Source organism: Protomyctophum parallelum, assembly GCF_964188405.1.
Source record: "Protomyctophum parallelum genome assembly, chromosome: 6".
In the NCBI taxonomy this organism is placed as follows: Eukaryota; Metazoa; Chordata; class Actinopteri; order Myctophiformes; family Myctophidae; genus Protomyctophum; species Protomyctophum parallelum.
The window spans coordinates 6,084,910-6,103,118 of record NC_139701.1 but is presented as its reverse complement, the minus strand read 5'-3'; the positions used below and the strand labels follow the sequence as shown (position 1 = coordinate 6,103,118).

At 42.0% G+C, this 18,209-nt stretch overlaps 1 protein-coding gene across 1 annotated transcript in view; it reads left to right on the top strand.

Annotated features, from left to right (window-relative positions):
* Nucleotides 1-200: 200 nt before the first annotated feature.
* The window catches only part of LOC310860518 (arf-GAP with coiled-coil, ANK repeat and PH domain-containing protein 2-like), a 103,907-nt gene continuing 85,898 nt past the window's right edge, over nucleotides 201-18,209 (top strand). The window contains exon 1 of the mRNA XM_083767470.1: nucleotides 201-589. Within this exon, the coding sequence (XP_083623596.1) occupies nucleotides 537-589 (53 nt within the window). The 5' untranslated portion in view covers nucleotides 201-536. The remainder of the gene's footprint in view (nucleotides 590-18,209) is intronic.

Sequence of the window (18,209 nt, the reverse complement as noted above, 5' to 3'; positions counted from 1 at the left end):
CCGGACCGGTCCTTCACCTTCACACACGAAAGAGTTCAACTCTCGTCCCAAACCCAAAGTAACCAATCACAGTGCGGCGGACTGTCCCGTCCCGTCGGGCTATGGGACCGTAGAGGCGTAGTGGTTTCATTTGTGTAAAAGAAAAGCTCAGAGCCTCTCCTCTCTCCTCCCACTGTGTAGCTGCTATGACATAGCTAACTGCGCCCGCTGCTTCACAAGAACACATTTAGGGGGTTTTAGCCACCACGCGTTTACCCTTCAGTTGTGTATGTGGTGGTTGTGTTGTCGTGTCTGTTATTTTAGCAGGCTAGCCCCACAGGCTAGCTGGCTAGCTGTGTGTGACAAGTCAGTCAGTCAGGCGCTGGACGCGGGTTGGATCCAGGAGCCCCCAGTGTATGTGTGAGCGACTGTGTGTGTAACGTGTACGTGTGTGTATGTGTGTTAGCAGGGCAGGCTAACTACTCGGCTACTCAGCCTGGATTATTACACAGTCCTTCATCAAAGTGCTCCAGTCTGTGGTTTGACAACAAGACAACATGAAGATAACTGTGGAGTTCGAGGAATGTCTGAAGGATTCTCCGAGATTCAGGTGAGTGAGTGACATGTCAGAACGGGGCTTTGTTCTCTCCTGTTTGCTTATTTATTTATTAATATTTTAGTTGGGGGGCAAAGGTGTCCCACAGTGTCCCAGCTATAGCTGCTCAGCGAGCTAATCGGCTGGTTGCCTACTTGCCAGTTTTCTATTTGTGTCTAAAGAAGAGCTATGGGACTGTCGAGGCTATATATTAATGGGTTAAGTTGCGAAGTTGACACTTTGGTTTGACCAGTGACCACATACAGTAATATTCAGCTCGTGCAGTGCCTGTTGGTAGACTATACATGATGTACAGATTGGAAATTAATGCAGGCGAGCAGACTGTTCCCCTGCATTCATCCATTCTCTGAATATTGTTGTTTGGAGCTGTCAACTTTTTTCAGGAACTGTCATTTCACTGTCAAGCTTTAGACACTTTCGGAACCCTATATGTATGGTATTTAATGTAATACCTTTTTTGTATTTGGGATATAAAAAAGGTTAGAATGACATTGCACCAAATTGTTTACCCAAACACATTGTAATAAACAGTTTACGTTCACGGTTCATATGTCACATAATGAGGCTTAAAGGTGCATAAGTATATTGGGAGGCATACTATGGTCCGACGGAGCATTGGTTCGAAGGAGCATTGGTCCGAGGTGCTTGGTGGTCTGGGTCGGGTTGGGGTTAGGTTTAGGTGTGCTGCCCCGGGGGAGGAACCCGAGTATGTTACACCCCTGACCCCTCGGTTCATGTGTCACATATGAGGCTTAAAGGTGCATAAGTATATGATGTTGTACACCCCTGACCCCTCTGTTGTAGAAGGCATGAGATGGTTTTCCAAGCTTTGCGAGAGTGCGCCCATTCCCCTTCCTCTCGCCTACAGCCTCACCCTCCCTCATACAAAACGAGGAGCAGATGTTAGAAAGTTGTTTGCAGGAAAATGGAAATTTTCTTTCCCTCGATGAGGCCATTTCCGCCAGAGTCGGCTTCGAATGGTGGCGATGAACAAAGGCGCAGCGTGCGTCCCCCAATCAGCTGAAACGTTCGTTGGCGGAAACATCCTTCTTTGACGCTTCCAGCCAGGAGTGATGTCACTCCACCCCCTTGCATCCCCAAGAAGGCATGCACTCTTCCTTTTTAGTGAGGTAACAGGAAGGGCCAGGTCAGGTGGGATATGGGGTTGCAATCCTCAAGCGGCCACGTCAGACCGAACAAGTCAAATACCGTAGATTTTTGGTATGGGAGAGTTCAGATGATTCACTGTATTAGTAATATACCCCGGATGTACAACATTTTTCATGCTTTTAGAGAGCTCAGATTTCAGTCTCCAAAATGTTGGCGTTGTATGCAATAGCATATAAACAGGGAATTGTCTGCCCTCCCGCTTGTAAAGTCGTCCGTCTACTCTCTTGCCAGTTATAACATTGAGTCTGCTCTCCATCTTGTTGAGATGGAGTGTGCGTCTGTTGGTCAGGAAGTTGGTTCCCAGATGGCTCAGCAACCGAGGTGACACAGTCAGGCGTCATATGGCGTCAGGCTATTTTATTTTCCAGGTTTCTAGCGACGGTTGACCTTTTTGCAAAAGTCATCAGTCAAAGTGGTCCAACCTCAGTGTCCGCTCAAAGTTCACAGCGGGTCAGGAGTCGGACTGACCACAAAGATTCTTAGGAAAACACAAGCGTTTTCCACTTTGACCACCATCGCCTGTATCCTCTCTGTGTACAGGTCAGGATATATGCTTTGGCAGAGGAAGGAGAGAGAGACGAGAGAAGAAAGAATCCCACTTAGAAACACTTTATTTATTGATGTTCATATGGACTGCAGTGACGGCGAGTCGGCGACCCAGCATCGAACCATTATGTCAGGAGTCAGGACCGCTGACAAAGTACAGTTTATGGAAATAGTATAGGATTCACATAATGGTCCGACATGACGAGAGAGAACGACAGAGAAAGAGAAAATAGATACGAATAGGACTATATGAGTGTGGAGTGGACCAACTCCACATCCATATAACGCTCGCAATACATCTGTTTCCATTTTGGTGTTTTTACTTTCAACTGTGTGCCAGAGACTATGGAGCCCCCAAATGTGGAGAGGGTTTATTTCAAGTGGTAATTTGGTACACCCAACATTTCTTAACCCCTCTCATCCCTGTTTTAGATGGGAAGTCATATGTGACTATAGATCCTGTATGCAGCAAGATGCTTGTGCAAAAAGTGATCTGGTTTTTAATCTCAGAGATGCTGGATTTGTACAGTATAATGGAGTTTTACTGGCCCCTCTTCAAGTATGCACTTGACTTTGAAATTCCCTTCAGTAGAGCCATATGAAATCCGTGTTAACGGAATCGCGGACGGAATCACGGAAATGACCAATAAAAACGGAATTGGCAAAAACATTTAGGGGGCTTAATTAAGGGCATGGTGTGTGTGTGATATGAAATGTCCAGTACCTCCCCAGTGCCTCCCCAAGTGCTACCCCAGTGTCTGCCCTGCAGTGTCTGCCCAGTGCCTCCCCAGTGCCTCCCCAGTGCCTGCCCAGTGTCCCCCCAGTGTCTCCAATAGCAATACAAGAGCAATAATACAAATTAATCTTAATTTATTAATCTTATTCATTAATTAATCAAATTAATTAATTCATTCGTCAAAAAATTCAACTCAGGGTGCTTTGCACCCCCGTGGCGCCGGGGCCGATTGTGTTAGAATTTATGTTACTGTAAAAAAAAAAAAAGTTTTACTTAAATTAATATCGGTCATATCTGGCTGTTTGATTCTCCACTAATCGGTAATCGGAAATATCGGCCAAAAACCATATCGGTTTTTAATTCTTTTTGCATAAAAAGCAAAATACCGAATTCAGAAATATTGAAACGGAATTTGGGAAAAAATAAAACGGAATTGGGAAAAAAAATAAACGGATTTCATATGGCTCTACCTTCAGATGATTTGGATTAATGTCTTCTCTTCCCAGAACTGTATAGCTTAATATCTGGCGTTTGTTTTCTTGATGGAATAAGCTTATAACGGAACTTTCCAAGAAGGTAAAATGGGCGATCACTCAGAGAATGGCAAGTTTCTGCTAGCCTGTATAGTTATTTTCTCATATGGAGTTAGTGGTTACTTACTATACTAGCAAAGGATAGATGTGTGGAATTGGTTTAGTCTCCTTTTCTCCTCATTTGGACCATAGCTTTGAATTGTTGGAGGGCAAAACGTCTTCAATAAATGGCTTAATAACAAGCCTAAAACACAATATATTCATTACATTGTGATAAAAAAGAGACACACTGTACTCTGTCTGTAAGATGTCCCCCATGTCTTCAGTGTTCTCTTTAACAACGTTAACATCATCGTTAGTGCTAATTGGTTTTGCTGTGTCTGATCTTGGCAGAGTTCCACGATATGAAGTCATGGGACAAAATGGTATCAGCGTCAAGCGGCTAGTTACCCTGAGTCACTGACATCCCCTGGAGCTGCTGTAACAGAGAGCACAGAGGCACTCAGAAAGACATACGTAGGTCATCATGGATTACTCGTAACTTTCCCATGGGAGGCTTGCCTGGCTAGCTAAAGGTTAATTAATTGCAAACGGTCTATATTTGGTTATTAATAATGGCATTAATTGGCAGCGTGTATTCAAATGGTTAAGGGATATTGCAATTTGCAACACTTAGAGTTTTGTTGGGATATTTTACATCAGTGTACAATACTTTTGTAACATTGTGCGTGCATGTGCACGTACATGTAGGGGTCTACTTTAGCCCTCCATTGGCCCAATGTAAGCAAAAACATGCTTGGATATCAATTTTCCCAGCCAGTTTGTTAAGTGCTTCAGTACACAGGTAATAAATGCTCCCAGTGTGTGAGGACCCATTCTGGGCAGGAACCCCTTTTGGTGTTTTACCCCCTCAGGCAGGGAACCCATTTTGGGGTTCTGTACAGTATGTACAGTATCCAAAAATGTAAAGAAATTGATGCTGCTATATCAATATTTGAAGTTTTTCAGAAAACTTAGGTCAGGATTTAGAGGCGTTTTTAGAATCGGCCTCAGGCCCAAATGGGTTCTTTGACTCTACTGCTGCCAGGCCCAGCACTGTCCTAGTTGTATTTCATCAAATTGTTGCGTAGTTGTGTCTGGAGGTTGATTTTTAGGTTATTTAGGTTTGAGGGCAGGGTGGGACATTACCATACCACCAGGACTCAGCCAGATGCTTGTAAATTAAGGCTGTGGGTGGTAAGCTTTACTCCTTTACTCAGAGGACTTGTTATAATGTTTGAGGGGCGATAGGAGCCCCTCCTATTTCCAGCGTTTGGTGTGTGTAACCCAATTTTTGTCCTAGCACAAACATTAAATGCCAAATTGTGATTGGCCGGAATGAGATGATGTACGATGATAAGAGCGCCCCTCACTTCACACGGGTGTGATTTTATTATTTTTAAATCTCGCTGCCTCTTTGGTACGGTGGAAACAGTTTGGGAATGTGGGGTAAACAAACCACTGTGGCAACTGGCAAGGTGTGGAAAAAGTCTGTTTCCTGACCAAAAATCCAGCAGTACATTTGGAAGAGTTTTCTAGGGAATTTTTAGATTAACCAGCTGCTGTTGGAGAGAAGAGAAATATAGTTTCCTGCCCTGATGGAGGGGGCGTGTCTCTACTGTCTTTGTGGCAATGGAGAGGATCAGAGTTATTGGGTGTGGCCATATAGGACATGGTCCATTGTAGAAGCACTTTGTTTGTATTACCAAACATGATTCTTCCTAGTTACCGTATCTGAATGACGACCACAGCTCCCCCAACACGAACACATACTGTAACTGTACATCCACAACTACACAGACACACCGAGGCAAGGTTTACCAAGCTCCTTTGTTACCGTCAAGTGTTGATCTCTAAAATAAATGATGATCTCATCTCGCTGATGTTGTTCCTAAGAAGTGTGTTCATCTCTAATGGTGGGTTTTTACCACTGCAGGAACCCCCCTCCCCCCCATATCAACACTGCCCCCACTCCTCTAACAATTACAGGATAGACGTCAGAGCTTAGTTGGAGACTTGCCCTGCTCTCCATTTTCCATGCAGTAAAAAAAGTACACACAACAGTTTAGTCCATCCACCACCGTCAGCTCTGCTCAGAGGTGTGTGTGTGTGTGTGTGTGTGTGTGTGTGTGTGTGTGTGTGTGTGTGTGTGTGTGTGTGTGTGTGTGTGTGTGTGTGTGTGTGTGTGTGTGTGTGTGTGTGTGTGTGTGTGTGTGTGTGTGTGTGTGTGTGTGTGTGTGTGTGTGTGTGTGTGTGTGTGTGTGTGTGTGTGTGTCAGTCATACATTAAAAAGCACGTACGGTAATCCTTTCCGTTTGCATCTAAAAGCATGTTGCTTTTTGGACTTACTGTAGAAATCATTGCTGAAAAAGGAATCAAGATATTAGCCTATGTTGTCAAAGTAAGGCATTTATGCTCTTTAACAATAGAAGTGTGACCTGTTTGATAGATGATGTGTGTCTGTCCTATCTATATCCATGTACAGTACAGTACAGTACCCTTGAGCAAGGGTTGTGCGACAGGCATTGCTCCATGGCTGCCACTGTGTTCTGAGCCCTAGTGTGGTGACATGGGGACGATCGCGCGCACGCCCGTGTGTGCGCGTCTGTCTAATAAACAAAACGACAAAATTGATCAAACTGCTTCTGCTTCAGCACACCTGCTAAATATTCCCCCCTCAGCATCTTTTTCTGGATGAAGCATCAGACACCAGATATTTGTAAACATCCTGAAATGATGCCATGAAGAGCAACACCTAATGTGATGTGTATGATATATGGAGAGGGAATGCAGTTGGTGTAGAACAGATGCAGGAGGAAGACACAGACCCTGACGTACGTCTCGGTCTAGAGATTGAGATCTTCATCAATATTGTCTATGCACAGCCATATCATGCATATAGAGTAGACCAGCTTTTCTTTAATGGCATTGCTTTGATGGTATATTTGAAAATGGTTTCAAATATACCGTGAGCTGCGTCTTGTGATGGAAGAAATCTAAACCTAATTATATACCATTTGTAAGAGACGACCTGAAATGTCCACCTTTCAGATCACATGCTGTGGTGGTGTAGGCCTTTTGAATCTTTACAGTACTGATACTAAGTGACACCACAGAGGATTCCATTCTGTTGAATGTGTGGAAGATGACTAACCTGTACAGGTGCCTCATTAGTAGTTGCCTAACAGTCTTTAGATATGCTGTTGCTGTGTGAATCACTGCAAAAGAATGAATTGTCTTCCCCACGTGTAGTAGCATTGATGTGTCGGTTCTGAGTCTAGTGCTTCATTTAACAGCTTGCGTAAGCTGTACATACTGTACATACGGGTCGGGTCTGCAAGCAAGGCATAAGGATACGTCATTCACATCATTTGTTTATGATATAGAGGGTATGCGTGTGACATCATCATCAAACCAGGAAGTTATGCGGGAACGCTTACTGAGTTCCAAAAAACTACTTTCTAGCCTTGACAGCCCATACATCCAAACAGAAAAGTCCAATATGATTGCATTAAACAACGTTAAACAACGTTAAACTCACTTTGCCACTCACTTTGCCACTCACTTTGCCACTCGATTTGCCATTCACTTTATGCATGCGCATACCCTCTATTGCCCTTATCTTTATAGCATTTTATCGTACGATTAGTAATTTAGTAGTGTAGTGTCATTTCAATAGTGCAGCAGTGGAAAAACAGTTTATTCACAAGCAACAGTCTATTCATTTCAGTTGAAATGTGTTGCACTTTGAAAGGGCCGTGCAACAGAATGCACATTAACCTTTAGAATGAGCCTTGCCTGTGCGTGATCCTGGTCAATGGAAAGAGAACCAGGACCCAAACATTCCCTTGGTGCTGCTGACTTGGCCTCTCGCTCCCACTGATGTGGTTCACCAGTCACTCGCTGAGTGTTTTTTTTCCTCTTCTCCATGGGCAATTCTAGTCTCCATTCCATACCACACATGCATCTTTATATAGCCCCTACATTCGCTCTCACTCACACCCAAAACGGATCTGAACCCGGGATGTTTGGGCTCCTCAATTTGCGTAAAAAATAGAAGAAAAAAAATATTCTGAGGACAAAGCTAGTAATCTCGCTGAGCCGTTTCCTCTCTGCTTTTCTCCTCAGCCCTCCTACACAGGCTTTGTTTCAAGAAGGAAAGCTTTGATGCATAGATTACAGCAGCAGGACCTTGGCTGGCCTGTAATGCGGAGGTCAGTGTGTAGGTCCGGTTCAGCTCAGGGAGTAGCTCAGGGGCGACTGTGGCTCAAGAGGTAGAGCAGGTCGTCCAATGATCCATGGGTCGGCGGTTAGAATCCCGGCTCCTCCTGTCTACATGTCGAAGTGTCCTTGGGCAAGACACTGAACCCCAAATTGCTCCCGATGTGCTGGTTGGTACCTTGCATGGCTTCCGCTGCAATCGGTGTATGAATGTGTGTGTGAATGGGTGAATGTAATGCATGTAAAGCACAATCTATGTAAAGTGCCTTGGATAAAGGCGCTATATAAATGCACCATTTACCATTTACTGACACTGCTTGGGTTATAGCTTATATTACCACTGTAGGTTTATATCGGTATGGCATAGCAGTAGAGCATAACACTAACACTAACACTGCCACGGTTATGGTTATGGGCTTTCCCTGTGTAGCCGGTTTGGAAAGATTGGTACTATATCGCCACCGGGACATCAGGAGCTCCCAGAAAGATGAAGGGGTGAAAAGTACTTCTACAACAATCTAGTCAGGACTCAGGTGCTGCCTGGATGATCAGGATTCAGAGTTGGCCAAAAATTGTATTTGAATATTCCTTTTAAAACGCGTAACACAAACGGGAGGCATACTATCATCCGACAGCGGAGCAATGCTCCGAGGTGAGCTGTGGGTCGGGAGAGGGTTGCGGTTAGGTTTAGGTGTCTGCCCCGGGGGAGGTTAGGGTTAGGGTGAGGGAGGAGGTAGGTTGTCGTTCGGACCAATGCTCCGTCGGATGAAAGTACTGCACATACATACATACATGTATTCGAACAACTTTCGAATGATTTCGAATGTATATGATTTTAATATGAATATTGCAGAATAATATCCTGTAAAACGTTCTCTTTCTTTATCTATATGGTCCGGTCCTGTATGGGCCGCGGTTGGTGCTGAGAAATGCACTCTCTTGAGTCTTGCAAGATCAAATGAATGATTAATAATTATCTCTGAATAGCCTAATTTCTGTATAATGTTTTAGTTTACGTGGCACAGTCTCGCCAGAACTCACACATGTTTATTGGTAATAGGTTTCAACAATTTAGTACAGTTTGAACATCCCTCCCCCCAGTTATCGTCATCATCAAAACAATATAAAAAATAACATTAATAATTTAGTACAGACATACAAAAACAAACATACATACAGACATATGATATAAACAGGATACAAAAATAATAATTTAAGCACAGATAACAAAAACAATATAAATAACAAAAAAATAAAATAATACACTTATGAGTTGGGTTATTCGAGTTCAAGAAATAGTCAGTCACAAGTTATGTTGGAAAAGATTGTGTTCAGAACGTTGTTATTGTTATGTTTTTAATTCAAATCTTAATTTTTTTTTTTTTTTTTTTTTTTTTTTTACATTTGAATATTCATTCGAATATGGAATTTGGCAGCACTAGTCTCGTCTAAGGACGACCAAGAGAGAGAGCATAGCACTAACAGTGCTTTGGTAGTTTGGTTACAGTGTTCTATTTGCTGTGTGTTTGACACTATCATACCAGCATGGTATTTTCATGTATCTTCCTGCTGACTGTTGGAATGAGTTTTGTGACGGCTGGAGCTCAGCGGATGATGGCCTCCTCTCCACATACCTCCCCCTGGCCCGTCTGGCACTCTGGCGACAAGCGCTCCTTCTTTTCAGATGGAGGAGAAAAGATAGGGTGTTTGGTCAGGATCCCTTCATGGAGACAACAGAATACCTAATCTCTCCTCGTCCTCGCCCCCAGGCAGGCACCTACTTATCAGACATCACCACGTTTATCACAACATATGGGCTCAATCGTCTATGACTCTGCAATGAAACGTGGAGATAACACTGTAACTGCATCACAGTGGTGAGAAGTGTTTGGGTGTCTGCCAGGAAGACGTTAAATGTGGTTTAAGTTATCTTTTTGTTAAAGATGGAGTGCCGTGATTTTTTTTACACTTAAACATGATCATCAGGTGTATTTAGGTGTATATGAGGTATAATCTTTTCAAAAATGTACAGTATTTGTTAAAATGATGGTTTTATGTGGACACACCCACCAGTTCATTAGGTATGCGTGAGTTTAACCGTAGCACCACCCACCTAATCCAGTCCCTCCGCCTCCTCCTTTAAGACCACCCACTTGTCCTAGTCCCTCCCCTCCTTATAAAAGGACAGCCCATGGCTCTGCCCTTTTGTTTACAAAATGACAAATTGGTGTCTGTAATGTAACAAGAACTCATGTTTTTGTGAATGTTAGAAGTGAACACTAACCATATTTCTGAGATATCGTATAAGCACAATTATGCACTTATACTGCCACCATCCATGTATAGGCATATAATCCACGCATCCATACCATATCAGATCTGTTTTTTCTGATTGATTTTTTATAATCATTTATTTATTTCCTCCAATTATATTGTCACAATCAGCTCAGCTCATCATCCAATTAAATCATAGTTTAACAGCAGAAACAATTAGTTTGATAGATCATTTAGCATGAATAATTTTATTAATTTGCCAATATATTGTAGGCTATTGAAGCACCCTGGCATTAAAACTGTCCTTTAATGACACAAAACACTTGCACTGCCTAGGCACATGATGCTCTGGACAGAAGACTCTCCACTTTTGCTCTGATCAAACTCAATTTACAACATTACATGAATGTTCCTTCTGACTGCATTGAGTTTCAGCAAAAGTCGCCAGATTTAAAGAAACAAGCGGCCAAGTCCACAAAAATAAGTCACAGAAATTGCCTTGAATATTTATGAAAACGTTTCAACAACACCAATCCTTTTAACAACATATTAATCTGAGGGTCCTTCACATGAACCATTGGTCAAGTCAACCACATCTCCCCTGAAAGTTACTTATATGAAAACAAGCCCAAGTCGCTTGTAATAGCCAGACATGGCAATATGACTTCCAGCGCGACACAACAACAGATTCTAATTCTTGACTTTACAGCCTCGTATAAGTATTACATATTGACTACAACAGCCAACAAGAATGCACTGTGACACTACACTCTGTATCAAAGCCCGACCACTGTGATTATAAAAGAAACAACCTACTCCTTGAGAACAACAAGAGCAACTATACAGCAGAGCAGGCTATGGTTTGTTGTGGTTTCCTTGATTATCCTGAGGACCCGACGTGAACATACTTGCTTCCAATCTAACGAAAAACAGTCTGCTCTGCTGTGAAATGGTAATGTGTGAAATGACTGTTTGAAAATCTGCCACACAGTTAGGCACAGAGCGTTCAGTTCACACGTGTGTATGTGGCAGGCCGCTCCGCCCACAGAGGTTGTCGTATGTAAAAAATATGTATAGAGGGGGAGGTTCGTGTGTGCGTGCAATTTTTTTACGTCACACTATCCCTGTTTACTTCATTGGCCCGTTTGACCGTCAAGGGTTCAGCCTCCAGGAAGAAACCCTAAATACAAAGTTATTACACCATTGGACATAAAAACGACTCCAGGGTGTCTAATGAAGTACTGTCACCCCATAGACACATGAAAAACTGGAAAAATACAAAAATTGTGGCACTCCATCTTTAAGATAAGTGTTAAATTATATAATACTATGGGAATAACTCTATTCCCATAGTATTCATTCCTACTAAGTGATTATTCAGTACCAGCCCAGGGGTGTCCCCGTCTCTCCGGCTCTGCAGAGACTGTTAGAGCTGTAACTTCTTATCCCTGCCAAAAAACTGTTCTGTTGAAAAAAAGATCACTTGCAGCACCTTTTTTTAATGTCACTCACAATTGTCTTCTACTACTCACGTCTCACCCTTATGGTATTTGAAGAGGTGATCTTCCTTTATTCATGTTCATGTACCACACTGGGATATATATGATGATTTTGGGTGTGACAGACAGTACATGTGACAGTACAGTACAGTAGAGGGACCCCCTGGGGACCCCCACACGGTAACTCTGTCATGTCTCAACCGTTTCGGACGTGGGGTGGCTCGCCGGAACCGAGCCGGCACCCTGGGCCGTGTTCCCGTGGGCCTGGAAGTTCTGGGGAGACCACCACATGGAGGTGCACCACTCAGTTCACATGGGTGTGTGATTTTTAACTCTAAAGAACTGTAACTTTTGTTTTTGGAGAAAATATGCTGGGAATGTAGACACTTTATCATGTGTGTGGTTTACTATTCTTATGATCTTCTAGATTTGGCATTTGGAGGTGTGCAACAAAAGCTGAAGGAATGTCGTTTTCTGTGGCATTTTCTGTGCATGAATTTTTCTGGCCTCTCAAAACTTAAAAGAAAGTCCTGAGAGGTATTTAGGAAAAGCTGTACTGACTGACTGGCAAAGGAGCATGACATGATTTGCAGTTTGCAGCACCTTCGTTCAGTGCGGCTTTCTCCCTCTCTTCCCTTTCCAAAAGGTCTCTCCCCCCCCCCCCCCCCCCCCCTCTCCATCTTGTCCAACAGCTTCCACAGCAATCTCCAAACCGTTGCCCCTAGATCCAGGTCAGACAAAAAGTGAGCTATGCTTTGAATATTTGTTTTGAATAGTAACACAGAAAGATGAAAGCACACTTCCTCCATGGCATGCCTCTCTAATTGTGCAGCTTTGTGGGAACCACTGCCGTATCTTATGTTTGGGTCTCAACGACAGAGAGAATCAAAGATGAAACGAAGCTGCCTTGAATATCGGCTTTCATACTGCATGAGTTGGTTACATACCAAGGTGTGTGGATAACTCCAGTGCTTGAATGAAGGCAGCCTTTGCCTGACTTTTAGGTGATTAGGAGACAACCCACAGATCCTAGTCCCTCCATGTGCCAGAAGTGTACCTCCCAGCCCTGGCAGAGTTCTGGAGTAGTTCCAACGGATTGTGTGGCCCTGGTTTTTACCTAGTGGGACTGATTGAGGCCCAGGGTAGCTACTGGGACGTAAGTCGTGACTTGATCACTCCCGGCTGGGTCGCCTAAGTGAGGGGCATGAATTGATGTTGAGAGACCCGAAACCCCGTTGATCTCAGGATACATCGCTGAGGATACGTCCCAGATGCATCCATGCAATGTTTTTGAGTTATTGTTGGAGGTGGTGGACTCACGATTTTTGAGAAAATATTTTTCAGCAACAATCAATGTGTTAAATAAAGTGTTAAATATTGTGCTTTCTTATTGAGCAACAGAAACCTGTTAAGTTGAGAAGATCTAATGCGTAGAATTGCAACTGCTGTATTTATTATTAAAAAGTTTCTTCTTAACCCACTTCACCCTTTTTGCAACCAGATGTTATTACTTGCGCAAGCAGAGAGCGCAAGTAATAATTTCGCCCGGTCTTCGTTCACCGTGACAGCCAACCCGCCATTTGATGTGTATGCAAAAAAAACAGCAAATCTGTGCCTGGTTTGCTGGGACCAGATCACATAAATGACCATATGTCTTACGTCATCATTTAGAGCTAGTCATACGTATACTAACTATATACGTAATCAGTAAAATAAAATAGAAAATTGTGCCTGATCTGCTGGGACCAAAGTACGTGGTGTGTATATGTATGACTAGCTCTCAATGATGACGTAAGAAATATGGTCATTTATGTAATCTGGTCCCAGCAAACCAGGCACAAATCTGCTGTTTTATTTGCATACGCATGAAATGGCGGGTTGGCTGTCACGTTATTTGGCGCAAAGTAACCACAGTATACCGCTAATCAACGTACAACTACATACTCTATATAGTATATGTCTATGTATACGTATGTCTTACGTCATCATTTAGAGCTAGTCATACGTATACTATATACATAATCAGTAAAATAAAATAGCAAATTGTGCCTGATCCGCTGGGACCAGAGTACGTGGTGTGTATATGTATGACTAGCTCTCAATGATGACGTAAGAAATATGGTCATTTATGTAATCTGGTCCCAGCAAACCAGGCACAAATCTGCTGTTTTATTTGCATAGGCATCAAATGGCGGGTTGGCTGTCACGGTTTTTGGCGCAAAGTAACCACAGTATACCGCTAATCAACTTACAACTACATACTCTATATAGTATATGTATATGTATACGTATGTCTTACGTCATCATTTAGAGCTAGTCATACGTATACTATATACATAATCAGTAAAATAAAATAGCAAATTGTGCCTGATTTGCTGGGACCAGAGTACATGGTGTGTATATGTATGACTAGCTCTCAATGATGACGTAAGAAATATGGTCATTTATGTAATCTGGTCCCAGCAAACCAGGCACAAATCCGCTGTTTTATTTGCATACGCATCAAGTGGCGGGTTGGCTGGCACGGTTTTTGGCGCAAAGTAACCACAGTATACCACTAATCAACTTACAAGTATTATTACAGAAATTGAAGTTAGAGACACATATTACTCTGATCATGATTTAGTATTAATATCACTATAGTCCAAGATGAAATACATTTAAAACAATTGACAATTTACAATAAATAATAAAATAATTATACTGTATAACATATTTTAATTCAGTTTATATACCTTTTTTTCATCACATATCAATGATTTATTTTTCTTTGAAAAACTAAAAAGGGATCTAGAATATTTCTAAATTGATAAAAGTGTATTTCTTATATAGATAGAAACTTGAACGATACTTAATAATACTAGGTGTTTACATGCATAAAGTAGATGGGTAGCAAATTGTTACACCTAATAATTAGACATTTCAAACGTTCCTTCACAGAGATACTGAGATTCCACAGTTTACAGCGGTCGAAAATACTTGCGCGCTCTGCTTGCGCACTAGTTGGCCATTTATGACCTACTAGTGTGCAACAAGCAAGTATGCACTCGACAGAGTGCAGTTCTAGTTTTAATGATGTTTAGGCCACAAGAAACACTTTCCCGGTGTTTTTATGTGCAGAATATGTGTTATTAGATATTTTAGTGGTCTAAAATGTGATCTCACTTCCTTCCTGGACTACAAGTCACACCTCCACACAGCCTCCTCCCTCTCCACAAGGAGGGGCAGTGTACCAAAGCATTATGGGCATTGTAGGAATTCACTTCAGCAATCAAGTCAAACCCTCAAACACACAGACTTCATTATTCTTCTGGCCATAGGCTGCAAATTTTTCATATTGTGCTATCCTTGAGATATCTCGTGGAAAGTTATTAAGATAGCAAAGGCAGCATTCACACTGGCTGAATAGGAATCCATATCTCGATTGGGAAACTACATACAGTAGTTCACCCAAAACATGACTTATTTTCTATCAATTATGAACAGCGGAGTCGACTCAGAGTAACATATTTAGTCTCCAACTAAGTCTTCTATGATGATGACCTGTCATCAACTTATTGGCTCAGGAATATGACAAAAACAAAAACATCCCCATGAATTCAAGGCTTCATGGGGTGTGTAATTGATAGTGCCATGCCATTGAGCAAGGCTTCCTGTTTCTCCAGTAAAACTAGTCGGAGAGCTTTAACTCATTCTGGGTGGGAACCCCTTTTGCTGTTTTAACTAAGCATTATGTTATACTTTAGCTATTGAAAAATTGCAGATCTACAAGCTCATAGCTACGAGCTTGTAGGTCTGCTATTTTTCTAAATCGTGAAAATGCGGCACAAATCTTTGAATATATATTCTTTCAGAAGACTTTTTTTTTATTTCGATGTCAGGCCTAAATGGGTAACCAGCGTAGTATCAGAGAGTTCCTTTGATGAGGACTGCCACTGGTTCCCTGAAGCTGTTTTGCTCATTAGTTTGATACTTTAACTCTCTGTGTGTGTGTGTGTGTGTGTGTGTGTGTGTGTGTGTGTGTGTGTGTGTGTGTGTGTGTGTGTGTGTGTGTGTGTGTGTGTGTGTGTGTGTGTGTGTGTGTGTGTGTGTGTGTGTGTGTGTGTGTGTGTGTGTGTGTGTGTGTGTGTGTGTGTGTGTGTGTGTGCTAACTTGCTATCTTGTTTGTTGTCATGATTTATTATAGGGGTGTTGTTTTCAGATGGGAACTGTAAAGTGTAAACATCACTTTTCCCCCCACTTCTCTCTCTCTTTCATTATGTACAGTACAGCCTCTCTCCCTCTTCCTGCTCATTATTCAGACTCACTGGACACACTCCAAGGTCATCTCTCTACACGGCAAACGGCCCAGATTTCCACACTACCACATCCCTCTCCCTCTTCTAACTTCTTCTCTTATCGTCTTGTCAGCACTTTCACAAGTCCAAAAAAAAAAACCCAGCAGCCAGCAGGCCGCAGTTAGATTAGCTGAGACCAGTCATGGTCTCATGGTTAGATGGACAGAAAGACCTCAGAATGGAGTAACGGACTGATCCTTTGAGAATTGGGTTAAGTGTTAAGCTGGCATCGCCAGGGCTAATTGCTATGTGGAGGTTGCCTTTAGTTAACCTATAGCAGTGAATCCTAGTTCCCACAGTGGATGTGTAGAACTATCCCTATTCAGTTACAGTCCGTTTACAATATAATCTTATTTAGGGCTCTGTCAACAGACTGACCTCAGAAATTACATTTGACTGACTTTCATACAACGTTTTTCAACTTCTATCGTTATAATATTTTGCATAGAAATTGGCACACAGAATGTGAGAACTGGTCAGTACCATTCTATCCACAAAAGCAGGGCACTTGCCACTGATTGTCAAGAACGGAGTGGACCCATTATTTCACCTCAGTTACACATTCTGATAGTTCTACTGTAATATAAACTTGAATGAATAAATATTGACTCATGCAGGCAGCCTAGCGGACAGGTAGTACAACATCAATACTAGCTCCTCCAGGCTGTTTGGCAAAAGGCTAAAATAAAGATACAAATGTTACAGTACGTCAGTGATGTCACCGTCATGCCGAAGTGTTTCAGACTTGTGGCACCCATACCCTTAATTTAACCCCATTGGCATTTAGGCCTGACGTAATTTTTTTGTTTTTATTATTCTAAATCCTAATTCATATTTTCACGATTTTTAAAATGGGTTGAAACCGGGAAAGCCAGTAGCCATGACTTCTAAATTGATTATGTATTTTAAAATCTAATCAATACAAATCAAAACATCTAGTTCTATTAGCTTTACTGATTAAAATCAATTCATTCCACCCCAAAGTGGATGATTTCTTTTTGAAGGAAGCTTGATTATTTATTTGATAGCTCTAGTTTAATTGTTAACCAGCTTGCCTTATTTGTTTGTATACTTAGCTCTTGCTGTCTCCATTATAATCCTCCTTGCATCTCTATGTGTGCGTCTGTTAGCTTTGGCCTACGCTACGTCTGTTCAGGAAGGCTGATCCAAGACCTACCGCTGCTCTGACAGACTGGCCTGTTATTAAGCCTTTGACATTGCTTGGCTTGCTTACTGTTGGTTTACTTGCAATATTTGTGATCCAGCAATTGAAGCTTGGTACTACTTTTGAACTTAGATTGTCATCTCATTGATAACTGACCCTGAATCAAAGGTGACATCTAATAATATAGAAATATTAAATTAAATGATGTAAGTAAGTCCTCTAGACAATTTGTAGATTATCGTGTGCATCCTGTCCATCTGGGTGATTTCATAAATTAAATTGACTTTGTGTGCAGTGCACTGCAGCACTGCAGGTCCAAAAGAGAACAGGGTAGGGAACCATTGGCCCAGTTTTTTACTCGTTCTGTCTACCAGTGTTCTATTTTATTTCACTCTCAAGCTCACAGTGCGTTGCGAGCTTGTAGATTAGCTTTTGAATTCGAAAATGTTTGTCTGACTTGTCTAAATTAGGATGCAATTATAATTAAAAAATGATAATGAAATAGTTTATTGATCTAAAATCTTAAATCTATTAAACCGAATAGTTAGATTAACGTTTGCAAGGCACCCTAGAGTGATCGATGGGGTTGTCAGTGTTCTGTTCTGTTTGGTAAACATGTTTTCTGACGGCTCCATCTGCGCTCCTCTGAGCTCAGCCATCCCCTGATGGGCACGGTTCATCTATCTATCTCACAGCCATCAGCCATGGGGGGAAACTAGACTTTTGTCTTTTCACAGAGGCCAGTTGTATAGTTTAATATCTGCATTTCCTTTTTGTTATTTGGATTCTCCAGCAGCTTCCTTTTCTAACTGGAAAAAAAAGGAAGTGATGTCTGGCTGTATGTTCCTCATGTTCTCCTGCTAGGCTGCCTGTCAGACTGTCACTTGTTTGTGTCATTCACTCTGTGTTCATCTACTACTAATCCTGCTGTCAACTGTGAGGATTCTCTGTACCTGCACGGTTTGTTGTTGTGTTAGTCCTTCCACTATTTAGTTCAGTGGTTCCCAGCTCCTGTCACGCAGTCTATTGCTACTTTGCTAGCTTTCTATTCCGCCAGGTAGTGAATGGAGTTTGTTTGACTAATTACACTCAAC